Raw genomic sequence first — 16,527 nt, 5'->3', positions numbered from 1 at the left:
TATTGGGTCATTTTGACCCAGGTTTTCCCTGGCTAACAAAAAAGCTGCAGTTTCATGGATATGTTATTTACACATAAGCCAAGTCTTGTAGTAAACAAAACAACATTCAACAATGACTTTAACTTTCAAATGGGTCAGTTTGAACCACAACATAACAAGAGCGTTAAATGAACCTAAATGAAAAGATCATTTTCATAACTGTCAGAAAGAAATTGTGAAGTTGCCCTGTGAGAAACAGTAGAAAAAGCCCGCTTTTATATTCAAACAACATTCAGGATACACTAACTTCTAAATATAGTGCGAGAGGCAAAGATGGGAAATGAAATATTAAGTACTGCCATTACATACTTTGAGTTTCTCATCACTTTGTAGCCATTTTGACGCATTACATGACACATGAGTTGTGTCGGATCCTAAATTAGCCTCTTCAATCCCGTAGATGACTATTTCCCTTTTGCGAAAGCTTCTGTACGATACCTGGCGGAGATTCTTCTGAAGGCCCTGGTGCGTGGCCCTCAGCAATGCTCTGATGCTGAAGCTGTCGGTGTCTTCCTTGTCGCCGATGCGAGACTCCTTCAGGAGAGAGTCTAGCTTCTTCCTGATGTGAGACTCCACTTGGTGATGGTGACCGTTCCCCTATGTGGGACAAGAGATGATGAGGACGAGATTGCGGATTTGTCGCAAAACAATCGCGTGAAAAAGAAAAGCAAAAAATTACATCACGCAGCTTCGTCCAATGGGAATTTTGGAACATTGCTCACTGGTATCAAACGTACTCTTGTATTCTGGAAGCTAGCTGTGTGAAAGGCAACGTATATCATATAAAAACATCATTGCAAAAACTTGCATATTTTCTGCACATTTTCATATATTCGCTAAACCGCATTATAAGGCGCATAGAATAGAAGCTACAGTAGTGGCTGGGGTTGCGTTACGCATCCACAAGATGGAGCTAAAGGGAATGTCAACAAAACAATCTGATAAGTCAGTCAAACTTTATTAATAGACAATAAATGATTAAGAAGATGTTTTGTGGAAAGTACGAAGAAAAATACATTACAAGACCCATGCCAAGAGTTGACAAAAACTTATAGTTTTAAATAAATAAAAAGGAAGCAAAGAAGGAAGGAAGGAAGGAATTATCATGCATTCCAGGACGCCGGCATGCAATTTGAGTCTAGAGTCAAAGACGCTTATCTGGCTACGGTTTTAATGAGTTTTAAACATAAAAGCAATAAAAAGCTCCGTCAGTAGAAAGCTGCTACCGTCCCTTTAAGAAGAACTACGCTCATCCAAAGTGGCATCTGCGGCCCACGCGCCTCCAGCCAGATATGGGAGAACGTTGCCGTATTTAGTCACACAGGGGAACCATGTGACAAACGATTGGAGTGCTGTCCTGCTTTATGTCGTATTAATAAGGAGAATACACCAGGGCATCAGGAGATCGAGGGATACTGGAGAAAGGTTTTATCCGCAATAAACAGCAGCAATGATGAACCACTTTGACATTATACTCGCCATTCATGCACGCCACTTTTAAAGAATCCCCGGGAATTTTTGTGCCAATCCTTTGTGTATTTCTATGCCATTTTTGCAATTAAATACAAATACAAGGTCGCTTAAAGGGACGCTGAAGTTATTAAAGCAGTAAGAAATTCATATTTTGTCTATAATTAATTTGATATCATTATTTTTAATGTACATTGATGTATTTTGCCACTTGCTGGAAATGACATCACATGCTCAAGGCTCAGATGATGACCAATAGCAGTGCAGCTTGTCACATGACAACTTAAGCTTTGAGCGTGTGATGCCATTTTGGAAAAAAAATGGTCAGTTATTAAACGTACATGAAAACTAAATGTTGCCAAATTAGTAATAGAAAAAAAAAAGGTTTTATTTCTAAAAAAGACCAAGATAATACCAATGTTTAGTATTACTTTAAATTAGCTAGAAATGGCATCTCTCGACAAAGTATTTTTCAATATATTCTATTTATTCTTTTTTTATATTCTATTTGTATTTTCGCATTTTATTTGATCATTTATTCCATTTGTTGTTGTCTACATCGACAGTAAAGACATTTTAGTGTATTGTATTGTATCCTATTTAATTCAAGTTGACACTGCAGCGATCATCTGTTAATTTTTTTTTGTCATTGTTTCAATTAAATTTTATATATCAAAAGTAAGATACACTATCTTTATTTGTTCATATTTTTGCCTGGGAAATATCAATTGAACCATCTGGAAACTCCTTGATTTTTTTTTCCATTCAAAACCAAGTGAAATCTGAGCTAATGGAGTTTCTTACGTTGCTGTTTTTGAGCTTGAAGTCGTCCTCAATTTCATCCGCGCTGTCGTCGTCGGACACTTCGCCTTCTTCGGCATCGGCGGAGAGATACGCGGGGAGACGTTTGCCCTGCACGCAGCAAAAGAAAAGGAAAATCGTCTCAATGAATTTTCGATTTATCAAGATTCATAAGGTTTTGTCTGTTAATTCTTACGAACTGATCAAATCCAAGGCGGAATTGAATTTAAGTTAAATACTAGGGAAGGAAAAAAAAACATAACTGACAGCACACTTGATTAATTACTTGCCAAAAACGACTTAAGTTGTCCATGGTAATCAAAATGTTCAGTAGTAAGGTTGTGATATGTCATTTCATTTTTTGTTTTTTCATTGGAAGTGTTGTAATGGATCTGTTGTGCAAGCACAAAATATCATACAGAAATGTTGATTTGGCTGATTTTACAGAATGAAAACATCATTTAGATGTTAGGGACACAGAATAAAAAAAAATGCAAGGAAATCACTGGTTAGCTTGATTAATTTTGTTAACCATAATGCAAAAATGAAACAAAATAAAATACTAAATTACAATACAAAATAAAATATCGCAGTTGTTTTTTTGTTTTTTTAATATTTGAAATTAATCAATTCAATTCCAAAGATTGGGATTGAATGTTTTATATTTATTCAATAAAAAACGTAAACATTAGATAATGGGTCAATCCAATTATCAGCCTGGACAATTATCAAGGTCGATACTTAGAAATTTGACGTACTGTATATCGGTATCGGCCGTTTTTTAATCTGACCGGTCGATATGAATAAATCAATGTAAATGTGTTGCCTTTAAGACTGATTCACCTTAATGTTTTTTTTTTTTCAAGTAATACTAAGAAAATAGTTTCTCCATTGTTTAATGATTATCGTGTTTGGATGGACGATTATTCTTTAGGCATTTCAATAAAGTTCACTGTTTGCATTACACTTACTGAATATCGGCTCCAAATATTGTTTATCGGCCTCCTCTACTACTAATAATCAGTATCGGTCCTGAAAAACTCATATCGGTCGCTCTCTGGTAAAAATAACTAAACAAGTCCCTAAATTCTTTTTTTTTGTTTACATATGAACTTAAATACTGTCGTAGGTTCATATGACAAGAAAACCTGAGCTCATTTTCGCATTGAATTATTTTTTTTTCCGTTAAAAAATAAATAAATAAATATTGATACTGGTATCGTATCAATGATAGTGAGCCCTCACAATTGCTCACCACTACGTAATTAAATAAATATTGATACTGGTATCGTATCAATGATAGTGAGCCCTCACAATTGCTCACCACTACGTAATTAAACAAATATTGATACTGGTACCGTATCAATGATAGTGAGCCCTCACAATTGCTCACCACTACGTAATTAAATAAATATTGATACTGGTATCGTATCAATGATAGTGAGCCCTCACAATTGCTCACCGCTACGTAATTAAATAAATATTGATACTGGTATCGTATCAATGATAGTGAGCCCTCACAATTGCTCACCACTACGTAATTATGTGTTTACAAACATAAATAAGAGTCTCAAAAGCTATTTTTAAAAAAGCAATCTTATAAAATGGGATGTTGACACAACATGAGAAAATGATGTGGTGAACCCTGCCGTAAAAATAGCATACTACCCCCCTCCCCCACCCCCAAAAAAAGGCCTACTATATGCTTAAAGAGGAGGCGTACTTCTCCAAATGACTCATGTGCTTCTTTTCCCTACATTGGCACATTCCCACACACGAACACAAATGTACAATCTGCTGCCGACTCTCAGAAAAAAAAAAAAAACTCCCCAGGAGAGGCTCTTCCGGTCGAGCGGGAGCCCATTAGCGAGGGAGTGAGTAGGAGTGGGGAGATTTTCAGAGCTTCTCCGTAAAAAAAAAAAAATCAATGGCCGACTCACAGCCCTCTGCCGTCTCTTGGTCGACATCGCGGCCCCCTCGTTTAAAACCGCCGCCGCACGTTTTGATTACGACTCGTCTGCTCCTTATTTGCCATTTTCTTTGTCTCTCTGTACTCTCGGAGGATGCTGAGGGGTTTAAAGAGGAATAAAAGAGGAATAAAAGGCTTTGTGGGAAAATCAATAAGGCTTTTTGACTTTTTTTGGGGGGGGGGGGGGGGTCTCGCTCGGAAGATATAAAAGGTTTTTTGCAGGGGAGCAATGCATGCCTATTCTTTAGCAGAAGGTGCTCATAAAACTAAATATGCCGGAGAGTTCTCTCTATCTGTCTTTATGTCCACCGGCAAAAAAAAAAAAACACCTCCCGTGCTGTTAAACATGGATAAGAAAGCCTCTGCTGCCGCACGCCGCTGCTAAAGTCATCAAATTAAGAAGGAAAAACGGAAATGGAGATCATTCATTTGAATTCAGTGTTCATTGTCTACAGGTGCTGCCTCCATGAATTCAGAAAAACAAAACATGATTAACAGTTCTGTGACTCAATGTGAGGAGCATTTTTTTTTTGGTTAATCCCAAGGTACTGAAGCAGCATTTACAGCTCTTTCAGTGCCAAGTGTTATTGGAAAAGGAAACCTCTAGAGGGCCATATTGAGCATTTTCACTCACCTTTCAAGGCCAACAGAATATTGTGCGCTACGTCTATGTAAATATGGCTGCTGCCATATGAAAGATTGCATGTAGGTAATATCTTTGTTTTATGTGTGGAAACACTGCCATCCAGTGGTCACAGTTATCACTACAGTGCTCATTTGTCATATTCGGTAAGAATTAGTTAAGGGTCTCAGCTCCTCTCCATAAAAAAAACTATTTGACCAGAATGTTATGATTTATTATTATTACTATTATATATATTTTTTTTTTTATGATTTTTAGTATATATATATATACATTTTACTTTCGTATTGACGTCATTTTTGTGAGATGTGCGCGAGTCTTGCTCTGCAATACAAAACACCGCCGAATTAACAAGCACAAAGAAGCTCTTGTGCAGCATAATAATCACGCCAATGCGTGCCAGTGGGATTTTAACAACTGAATGTTTAATTTCCACTTAATGAACAGATCAATTATTGATGTGATGGGCACATTAAGCACATATTTCACGCAAATATTGTTGCTCATCATGTGAATGTGTCACAGTCATAAAACAGATCATGATACTGTCAATATGAAAAACGTTTAAGTATTTAAATCATCCCGAGGAGAAGAGAGGTTCATTGTGTATCGATATTATCAAAACGGTTGTTTTCAAGCTTAATACAATTTTTTCCTGCATTTCTTTTTGGACGAAGTTCAATTAAATTCGTGTGAGACGAGGCTCTTTTTGACTCACATGCTTCTTATTATGAAGTAAATTGAGCACGAGGAATTGAGATATCTGAAATCCTAACGTTTAGTAATCGTTTCAATTAGCATCATTAGCATCACTGACAAAGCAGGATAACAGCGTAAATGCGAGATCATCTTGCCGATGTTGATCATTGTAGTGTATTGATTAATGAGATTCATACTAATATGTGTCCTAAATGCATCTGACAATGTATTAGGAAATTCATTTAGGTATAACTCTAAAAGAAGTCAAATCAACAAAGAATGTTGTGTTTGCTGGTATAGTTTGACCGCCACTCAACGGAATGTTGCAAAAATCGCAGGAAAGTCAATGTCATGAATCCTATTAAAATGCATCTCAAAAATTGTAATTACAATGGTTTTATATGGTCCAAAATTTGGACAATTATTATTGTTGTACACAAAATCTCACACATCCAGCTGCAATCACATAGAAATGCCAGAATCATTGGATTTTGAAATGTTACGTTTTAATCATCTGCTGGAAATTTCAGCTCCCTAAGTGTTTTCTTTCCCATTGATCCTTTAATATCATAAAAAAAGAAGAAAAAAAAAAATCAAAGGAACTTGCCACAAGGGTTAAAGCCAGAATTTTACAATAAAATCCGAAAATCCTGATTTTGACTTACTTTAATAAGAATCTTGCCCTGCAGGCTCTGAGGGCTGGGAAGGGTCTTGGACTCCCTACTGAGCACATGGCTCACATCCAGCTTGTCTGCAAAAACTTCCCTCAGATACTGAGCGATCTTCTTCTGCTGCTGGATGCTGCAGTGGTTCTCGATGGACAGAAGCACCGGGTACCTGAAGCACCATAAACATAGCGGTAACGTGTTTACATCCAAGAGACGGGAAGTACAATTGTTGTTGTGTGTGTGTGTGTGTGTGTGAGAGGTTGTATGTTTGACGGAGTAGTCATTTGGAAAAGTGACTTTTTGGCCACACTGTAGCAAAAATGTCAGCTTTGTCAGAGTGACAGCTTCGCCCCGAGGGTTAGCAAGACTGCTTCCACCTCTGTACACACCCACGTAAACACACACAACCACATACACACGTAGTGCGCTTGAGACAAAAAGGGACAACGGAGCACGTTACAACCGGTTTATTTCATTTCACCTTCCTCGGATTCTCTTAGGTGAAACATGAATTTGTGTGTGTCTGTGTGAAGAGTGCTATGGCACTTTCACACTGCCGGGAGGGCCCTTCATCATACTGAGAGGCGACTGATGAAAAGAACCGTGTAAAAGAAATGTCAATAAAGTAAAGCCGGATTTATAAATACAGTACATACATTTTTTTTTTAGAGTTACATTTCTCCTCATCTTGACATTCCAGCTCTTGTTGTTTTAATAACACTCACCATGTGTTTTAATTGGACAGCCATGATATGTGGCCGACTTGTACATGGAGAAATACGGTACATATATACCGTACATATTAGGATGGATAGATAGATAGATAGATAGATAGATAGATAGATAGATAGATAGATAGATAGATAGATAGATAGATAGATAGATAGATAGATAGATAGATAGATAGATAGATAGATAGATAGATAGATAGATAGATAGATAGATAGATAGATAGATAGATAGATAGATAGATAGAGATAGAAATAAATAAATAGAAAGATAACTAGCTTGCTAGTTAGATAGAAATAAATAAAAACGAATACAGTAAATACTAGATAATTAGCTAGATAGGTAGCTAGCGAAATAAATAGAAAGCAACTAGCTAGCTGTCTAGCTAGCTAGCTATAGATAGATAGAAATACTGTAAGTACAGAAAATAGAAAGATAACTAGCTAGCTAGTTAGATAGAAAAAATAATACTGAATAAATACCAGATAATTAGCTAGATAGCCAGCTAGCGAAATAAAAAGAAAGCTAACTAGCTAGCTAGCTACCTAGAGATAGATAGATAGATAGATAGATAGATAGATAGATAGATAGATAGATAGATAGATAGATAGATAGATAGATAGATAGATAGATAGATCGATAGATCGATAGATAGATAGATAGATAGATAGATAGATAGATAGATAGATAGATAGATAGATAGATAGATAGATAGATAGATAGATAGATAGATAGATAGATAGATAGATAGATAGATATGCCCTATTTCAAGATAGGTTTACCTGTATTGAAAGTCAATACTGGTTTGGGCCATTTCCTTAGAGCAGTTTTACAATCACACACTCAAAGTTACGATGAAAAGAAAGTTGCCATTGTGAAACTTAAAGGAAATGCCATATTGGAATAGGTAGGTCAACTGTCATTGTTTTAAATCGTGTGCATCCAAATTACTAGTGGTATCGATACTTGGTATATGGCGAATACTCAAGAAAAGACTACTCCTACTGGTATCTGTCTGAAAAAGTGATATTGACCACTTTGAATGCCACAGTGGTCTGTGACCCCGCAGCACCTCTTCCGTTTCGAGAAGAGCGTGAGGCCGTTAGCTTCATGTATCATGAGCTACAAGCAAAAGAAGCACTCCAATCAATTAATTGGACACGCATTGTAATGCACACAGAACAAGCTGACACTTTAACTAAATAATCGCCAAGCAGGCGGACAAACTCAATGCAATTCTATTTTTGTTCCAACAAGCTGCTGCCAAATTGAAACTCCACTTCAGACTTAATTACACCGCGCGAATCGGCCGCCGTGCTGCCGCTGGCTTTAAAGGAAATAAATAGCTTTATAAGCAGAGCCACTGGCTTCACATGCTAGAGGAAAGCGTCCGCATCACTTGGACTCGGCGGAGACAAATGCTCTCTCCTGTGGCCATTGTGAGGAAACACTTGTGAGCAGATGGTTCACTTAGATGCTAATGATGGCCAAAAAGTTATACAAAGCCAATGTTGATTGTTGAAACATAAAACAGCTTTTAAGTTAACGATGGCCGATTGGCGCCTGGCGTTCCCTATGGAATCAACACCGCATTTTTGCAGCTTTTTGCTTCATAAAAATCCGCCGCCCACGCGCTCAATAACGCAATTAAGCATGTATGGAATTGTATTGTTTGCGGGCAGAATGTCGTTGTTGTTTGCCGCCGGGGAAATAATTAAAATGTCATCGACGGGCTCACTGGTTATTGATGAAGGCGTATTTGTTGATGGTTTCGATGACGGACTTGAAGGTGATCTTGGAAGTCAGCGTGTAGCCGTGCTGAACCATCGGCTCGCCATCTGGACCGTCCCAACAGTCCACTGCGGAAAGAGGGAAGGAAAAACACATCTCGTGTGTCATTCTCCTTGTGGAGAAAGGGCCACTTGTCCTTTTAATACCTCTTCTCATTGCTCATAATAAAAGGTGAAGTGGCGCTTAATGGCACATCGTTGCAACTTTGACAAAAGACTTGACTTTGGAGTTTCGAAACTATCGTCATTAACGCAAAATGCATTCATCTTGTCAAAAACAAGAGAAATTGCACTGTACATGGTCTTTTGACTAGCATGAAATTGGCTATCGATTAGGAGTAAACACTGGAAAGCTTGTTCGGTTTTGGTAAAAATGCTTCCATTGAAGGTTGTTGGGTCGAAAATAACCCACATTGGGTCAAAAATTGACTGATGCGAAACTTTGGGCGATTTGATCTAACTTTCTGGGAGGGTTTGAACAAAGTAAAACAAATTTGGAGGTTCTTCTGTACAACATGAGACAATTGTTCAATTAAAATAATCCTTGCTTGGGTTAATTCTCAGAATGTTGGGAAAAATTGACTTGTGTTGTGGACTGGTCTGTTTATTGACCCAAATTAGATTTTTTTTTTTTTAAGATTGTTGAAGCCTAGCCTATCGCTTTTGGACTCAACTCGGGTTATTTCTGACCCAATTATTTTTAGGGTACAGTTTTCTCATTTGACCCAAATTTTTGGATGAAATTAATATGACTCAAAAATTCCTTAAGTCTCGTTTTGACTCAATTTGAGTCCTTTTTGACCCACCTGTTTTTAGATTGTTGGTCTAATTGACCCAAGTAAGACATCTGTCTGTTTTAGTCTCAAATTAGTTCATTTTTGACCTAACTGTTTTTAGAGTGTAGGTCAGAGGTGATGAACTCCAGTCCTCGAGGGCCGGTATGCTGCATGTTTTGTAACCTTCTCTTTTAAACACACCTGATTGAAATGATTAGGCTCATTTTCAAGCTCCCGCAGAGCTCACTGATGAGTTAATCATTTGGATCGGGTGCGTTGGGCAAAGAAAACATGTAGGATACCGTCCCTCCAGGACTGGAGTCTGACCCAACTTTTTTCAGTTTTCTTTTGACCAAATTTGATTTAGTTTTGACCTAACTTTTTTGAGATTGTTGGGTTTAACAGACCCAAGTAGGGGCTATGTCTTTTGGACTCAAATTGGGTTATTTTTGACCCAACTATTTTTAAAGTTTTAAGTTCGACCCGACTTCTTGGAATAATTTTTTGATGCAAAGTGTCTTTTTGAATCAATTTGAGTGATTTTTGACCCCAGAGTTTTTCGATTGCTGGGTCTAATTAACCCAACCAGAGCGCCTGTCCGTTTTGATCCCAAATTAGGTTATTTATTGACCCAATCGTTTTAAGAGCGTAGGTTCATCATCTGACTGAACTTTTTGGATTAAATTTATGACCGAAAAATGGTGTCAGTTCATTTTTGCCCCTGATTGATTTATTTTGGACCCAATAGAGAGTGTTTGAAATCCACGCTGAAACTTTTAAGGCTTTTAAGAGTGCCGTTCGGATGAAACTGTTCCTGTGACATCAGCATTTCACGTCCACTAACCTTCCACGCAGCGACAGCCGGACTGGAGAACCCAGGCGTACATGTCGGTCTTGGAGTGTGACAGCAGCTGGTCTCCGGTCAGGTACGTGTTGTGGGAAGAGGCGATGAAGTAGTTGCACAGAGGTTGATCCATGTCCTGGTTCACCTCGTTGTGCAGCGGGTTGAAAATGTCGCAGGTCGGACTGCGCATGAAGCTTGTAAAACCTGGAGGCAGAAAAAGTCATGGTTGATCAAATGAAGACAAAATGTGTTGTTCTGCAGTTGTTGTAATACTGTGCAGTAATATTTATCCAATTTTTTATCCTAAATTTTCCTCCGAATTTTGAAACATTAAAACATTTTCACAACAAAACACAACATTTCCTGATTCCTGATCATATCCTGATATGAATTTAGCTGTTGAAAAAAATGTAATGAACAAAAGTAGGAATGCTTTTAGTTCTTTGCACCATTTAAAAAAATCTAAACTACAAATAAAAAGTACATTTACATGTAAATAAATATACATGTGTACATATAGACACGCACATGTGTTTATTTTGGTAAATGATTTTTTTTTCCAATAAAATGAACATTTTCCACTTACTGTAATACAAACGTAATCTTGTATTCAAAAAATCCTAACATTACATTTTTGCTCTAAGAAAAGTTAATACTTTTTCTCATTGCATTGCATATGATTCGAGATGACATGACATATGTAATACAGTACTTTTTCTTGTTGCAAATAATATATTTTATCCTTATATGATATATGATGATATGATATGATATGATACGATACGATATGACATGACATATGTCATATAACAAATAATATATTTTATCATTATATATGATGACATGACATATTATTTGATAGATCATGATAAAATATATTATTTGCAATGAGAAAAAGTACATTTTTTTACAGCAAAAATGTTATGTTATGATTTTTTTTAATGCAAGATTATATTATATTACATGACATTATACTACTGCAGAGTAATGTCTTTATTTTCAAATTATCGTCCCAATTCAATATTATATTTTGGTCATATCAAAACGTAAAATCACACCATTATATTTTCTCATTATTAAAACCTAGCATAAAATATATTTTCCCAAACGATAAAAATTTGAATCCCATTCATTTGGTTGTTTTTAGGTAGGTATTTTGGGTAGGTAAGGTTCTCTTCTCAGGACCTAAAAAATCTCACTCTCTCACTCTATGGATATAGCAGTCCACGGGCCAGTGGTTGAAGACCACCTTGGTATTAATCACTTGTCTCCAAATGCAATATAGCACAGCAGTGACATGATCTCTTCATCAGCAGGTTGATCATCCAGCAAAAAGCACATTATTGAGGGGCGGGCTTTTAACGATAACGGATGAGGACTCACAAGGCTAGGAAGAAAGCTTCCATTCATCCGGAAAGAGAGGAGGACGGAATGAGACAGGAATAGCAAAAACCCGACCGTCACAAAGTGGACGGCCAACTGCGGCCCATTTGCAAGTGTTGGGACGAAAAAAAAAAAGAGCCTTTCTGTGGAAATACAGTTATGAGAGCGGACATCCATCTTGCCACCCTGCTATCAAATTCTTGACAATATTAGCCCTCGATGTGAGAAAAGGTTATTTCTGTCACAAAGGAGCATGTTGCAGGCCCGTAGGCATTAGGCCAGCGTCATGGCGAGATCACTCAGACTCATCATGCCTCCTCCCACGACAGCAACAATGACATTAGTCTCGCTCCTACACCTCCTCGCCTTGACTCGCGTTTGCCGCCGCGCTCCCTTGACTTCCCAATTTTCGCACGCCTCTTCGCTCTGTCGCCTGCCTTACATCGAGTCTTCATCTGGCGCTTGCCATGACACCGAGGGGGAGTTAGTGCTCACTGAAGAACTAATTATTTACAGCCAAACATATTGGCAAGGTGGCCAAGTATCGCCCATCCCGTTTAGTATTTATGTGGCCTATTTTTCAAATAGGAGCAGCAGCAGTAAAATATTTTCAACATAACACTGACACACTGGGTGTGAGGTTTGCTTCTGGCTCCGGCCTTACTGTGTGTGGTTTGCATGTTCTCCCCATGCCCACCTGGGTTTTCTACGGGTACTCCGGTTTCCTCCCGCAATGCCAAATGCAGGGTAGGTATATTAGACACTCCAAATCAACCCTTGGTGTGATGTGACTGGTAGTTTGTTGTGTGCCCTGTGATTGGCTGGCAACGAGCTAAGGGTGTACCCCGCCTACTGCCCAAAGACAGCTGGGATAGACACCAGCAGGCCCGTGAAACTTGTGATGACAAGAGGCGCTAGAAAATGGATGGATGGATGGACTATACACTGCTAACGAACATAACACTATATATAGCAAGGCTCACCTTCAATCCCCATGACACCTTTTTGTTTATTCTCATCAGAGACCTCAAATTTGTCAATTATTTCTGCCACGAACTCCGGAGTCACATTGACCATCTGTTGAGACAAAACACATTTTAAGTCAATCTGAGCCATGATTGGTCCTTACCTGAGTCTTGAGCACAGGTGATGTCGACAGCGAGTGGAAAAATGTGTTTTTGAAGAATAACTAATTCTTATTTACTGCTGAAAATGGCTAAATATGTTTAGTAACCCTTTACGTTCACAAAATTTAATTAGAAGCCAAACATGCAGAATATTGCGTGAGGGGTGTACTGTTGGAGAGGCTGTTCTATAAAGCTCAATATCCTTCAACCCTTCTGCACACACTTTGCAAACTATACACATTGCATTGATTTCCTAAATGTGTAAATGCTTTAAAAGGCGTAATAATGAAAGTTATTTATGAATATTTTTTTCCTTCAACCACTCAAACTGTTCAGTGCCATCAGTTCCATCCATACATATTTAGATTAATGATTGATGACATTCCATTAACTGGTCTCTACCGCCACCTACTGTCTTGAGGTGAAACACAAGTCAACAAAGACTTTTCTGCTTGCTGGCATAGTTTGACCGCCGCTCAAAGGAATGTCGCAAATATCGCAGGAAAATCAAAGTAACAAATCCTATTAAAATGCATCGCAAACATTGTAACTATAATGTTTTTACATGATCCAAAATTTGGACAATTATTCTTTTTGTACACAAAATCTCGCACATCCAGCTGCAATCAAAATAGAAATGACAGAAATGGTGGATTTTGAAATTTTACAAGTTTTGATCATCTGCTGGAAATTTCAGCTCCCTAGTGTTTTGTTTCCCATTGATTCTTTATGATATCAGAAGAAAAATCAAAGGAATTTCCATAATTTGTAACATAATGCCATGAGGGTCAATTCCCTCGTCCTTACCTTCTGCTCGGAGCGCAACATGTTTGCCAGCTCGTCAGCCGTCAGGTGGTCCTTCCTGTCGCTGTAGGCCATCATGAGCAGAAAGAGGTCCCGCCTCATGGACATCATCTTGTAGAAGACGGAGAACTCGTCGTACGTCAGCGTACCCTGCTGATCGTCCGTGTCAGCTTCCTGAGGGCAGAGAAGAAAAAAAAAAGTCAGTCAGCCACTCTATGAATGTTGCAAAGCATTTTGATGAATTCATATTTCACAGAGCGCAAACCGCACTTCTGTCAGCACTCAAGGTGTATTATTAAGATCATAAACCTCCGCTAAGGAGATTTGGGTTCTAGAAAGACACTGTATATTGTTTCACTTGCTTAAGGGCTTGTCTGATGACAACACAAACATTTCAGCAATGGCATAATTCATACTTTCCATAGAGTTTTTTGTGGTCTCGTTCAGTTGATGGTACTAAAGCCTGAGGATACGTGAAGGCACTTCAGGGTGTAGGTAAGATTTTCCCATGGCTACTGCAGGTTTCAGCAAATCTCATTTAAACCATGTGCAGTACGCTCTCAAAGAGAAATGCAGTTGGGTGGATACCATAAGATTCCTCTGCGTAAATATCTAATGTTACTTCCTGCGGCTTATATCTGATGCGACTTCTGTGATAAAAATGTTTCGTTTTCTCCATTTCTGCTGCTGTGGCTTATTTACCTTTGCGAAATTGCCCTTATTTGTGGTGCTGAGCTGTACCCCCCCCAATGTGGATATTTGTGAACTGCGCGGCTATTCGAGGCCAAGCTTTCCTTTCATATCATCACTCGCATCGCCTGAGGACACGCTCGGCACGCCTCACCGCACTTTCTAGCCCGCCACCTCACACTGACAGCTCGCCACCGCTGCATCTCACCTGGATCTCACAGGGAGCCATTGCCGCCCAATCTAATAACAGCGTCTAATCTTTCCATCGCACGACAACCTTGCATGATCTCACCAAGTGCACGGAAAGAGAATCCGCATACCGAGTCCCTGACGGACTTCTTCAGAAACGTTTACGCACGACGGGTCATGTTTACCGCGCTTTATCGAAAACAGGTCCACGGTGTTGTTCGTTACACAAAGCACATCAAGTATCGCGAATAAGCAGCTCCTTATCTGGATCGAGTCAAATAAGAAGCATTTGGGCAGGATATAAATGGAACCGCCCTCGTTCCTCTCATTACCGGGAGATGAATTATTTTCACCGCATCGTTTTTCAGGCAAGAAGTGAGGCTTTTAAGTCACCAGACCAAAGTGAAGTCACAAATCATTGAAGAGCGCCGGAAAAAAAGGACGATGACTAAAAGTGCAGTGATCTGTTAGCCGTTCCGCTCGGGTTCCTAATAAAGTGAGACATTGATGGTCATTAGCATTGCACTGCAGCACTGCACGCTGCGTGATCCTCCTTAGAAAAATCACTAATGTCCCGTGTGGAGCTCTGACATTAGCCTAGTGTGACTTGTTCTTTAAAAATTAAGACTCTTGTACTACTTTTTCCTCTCGCCTCAAACTTTTTTATCTAACCTGAAACCATAGAACAGCCCATGCATGTCGGAAAAGCTGAAAAAAAAAAAAGAAACGAGCATATTGATTTAGAACTGACGTTATTTGGGGTGGATTTCATCAGGTACGCCGATGGATGCTCTTCAGTCTTTACAAAGTCAATAATGCCCTTTATTTTATGAATTTCGCTTGAATGATACAGAAGGTCCTAATCAATGTGTTGCGGGAAAGTACGTCGTTTTATTTCATTGGTCTAAAATTATTTATTTACTTCTTCAAATGGCATATCCACTCAGCCAATTCATTTGTCCACTGTAGCAGACATTTGTTTTTAGGCTCTATCTTTTGACTTACTCAAGCTACCTTACTAAGTCCCAGTGTGCTCAGACGAGGACATCCCGGCCTTTCCAATGATGTCTGGTGTATTTGAGTGGGATACAATTAACACGAGGTCGTCAACGGAAACACTAATGAATAGCACAATCGACGTTAATTGGCGATTAAATCAGCCTGCTAATTTTTATCTTCTGAAAGGTACAATGCGCGTGTTCAAGTGCTCATGTACTAAAAAGCATCATGTAATTCCTGTTTCTCCTGCTAATGAAACATTATAACGCAAAGATGGATGTCTGATTTTTTTTCTTCCCTCGCACCTGGAACATTTGCTTGACCTTCCTCCGCGGGAGATTGACGTTGAGCTTGTGAAGGAGCTGGTAGATCTCGTCTATGTTAAGCAGGCCGTCGCCGTTCTTGTCAGCTTCCTCAAATGTCTGCTTCATCCACGTCATACACGTTAAGGATATTTGTTCGAAGCACTGAAGGTCGACACGCAACGAGGTTTGAGGGTTGTTTTGGGTGGGCGAAACTGGAATAAACTTGCGGCCTTGAACTCATCAGTCAGAATAACAAACAAATAATGGAGGAGAAACTTACAAGTTGTTCCATTTTGGGGGAAAATGTCATCAACAGGAGACCAAAATGGGTGAACTGACATTATGAGGCTGTTAGTTTTGAAGTAAGCATTGATACATTCTTTTTACAAATGTGAGACTGTGAGTTTCAAAAAAAATAAGGCCTGTCTTTGTGCAGCCCCTAGTAGCCCAATGGCTGATGCTATTTGTGTACGTAAAAACACTTGCTGATTTTGCAGTTATTGTCAATAAAGACAATATTAGATCATGGAACTTCCAAAAATAAAGGAAAAAACTTCTCAAAAAGCACTCGGGCTGTGTTATCCAAGTAGTTAGTATTAGTT

At 38.7% G+C, this 16,527-nt stretch overlaps 1 protein-coding gene across 1 annotated transcript in view; it reads right to left on the bottom strand.

Annotated features, from left to right (window-relative positions):
- The window catches only part of plch1 (phospholipase C, eta 1), a 64,933-nt gene that overhangs the window by 16,931 nt on the left and 31,475 nt on the right, over window positions 1–16,527 (bottom strand). Inside the window, exons 5-12 of the mRNA XM_088427648.1 lie at window positions 15,926–16,055; window positions 13,746–13,916; window positions 12,795–12,888; window positions 10,429–10,632; window positions 8,757–8,877; window positions 6,287–6,458; window positions 2,314–2,421; window positions 478–636 (exon numbers count right to left, since the gene is read on the bottom strand). Coding sequence (XP_088283774.1) covers window positions 478–636; window positions 2,314–2,421; window positions 6,287–6,458; window positions 8,757–8,877; window positions 10,429–10,632; window positions 12,795–12,888; window positions 13,746–13,916; window positions 15,926–16,055 — 1,159 coding nt within the window. The remainder of the gene's footprint in view (window positions 1–477; window positions 637–2,313; window positions 2,422–6,286; window positions 6,459–8,756; window positions 8,878–10,428; window positions 10,633–12,794; window positions 12,889–13,745; window positions 13,917–15,925; window positions 16,056–16,527) is intronic.

The sequence above is a fragment of the Hippichthys cyanospilos genome, chromosome 11 (assembly GCF_059441005.1).
Source record: "Hippichthys cyanospilos isolate Australia breed blue-spotted pipefish chromosome 11, RoL_Hcya_1.0, whole genome shotgun sequence".
Classification (NCBI taxonomy): Eukaryota; Metazoa; Chordata; class Actinopteri; order Syngnathiformes; family Syngnathidae; genus Hippichthys; species Hippichthys cyanospilos.
The sequence above is the reverse complement of the archived record's forward strand: the minus strand, read 5'-3'. Positions and strand labels throughout refer to the sequence as shown.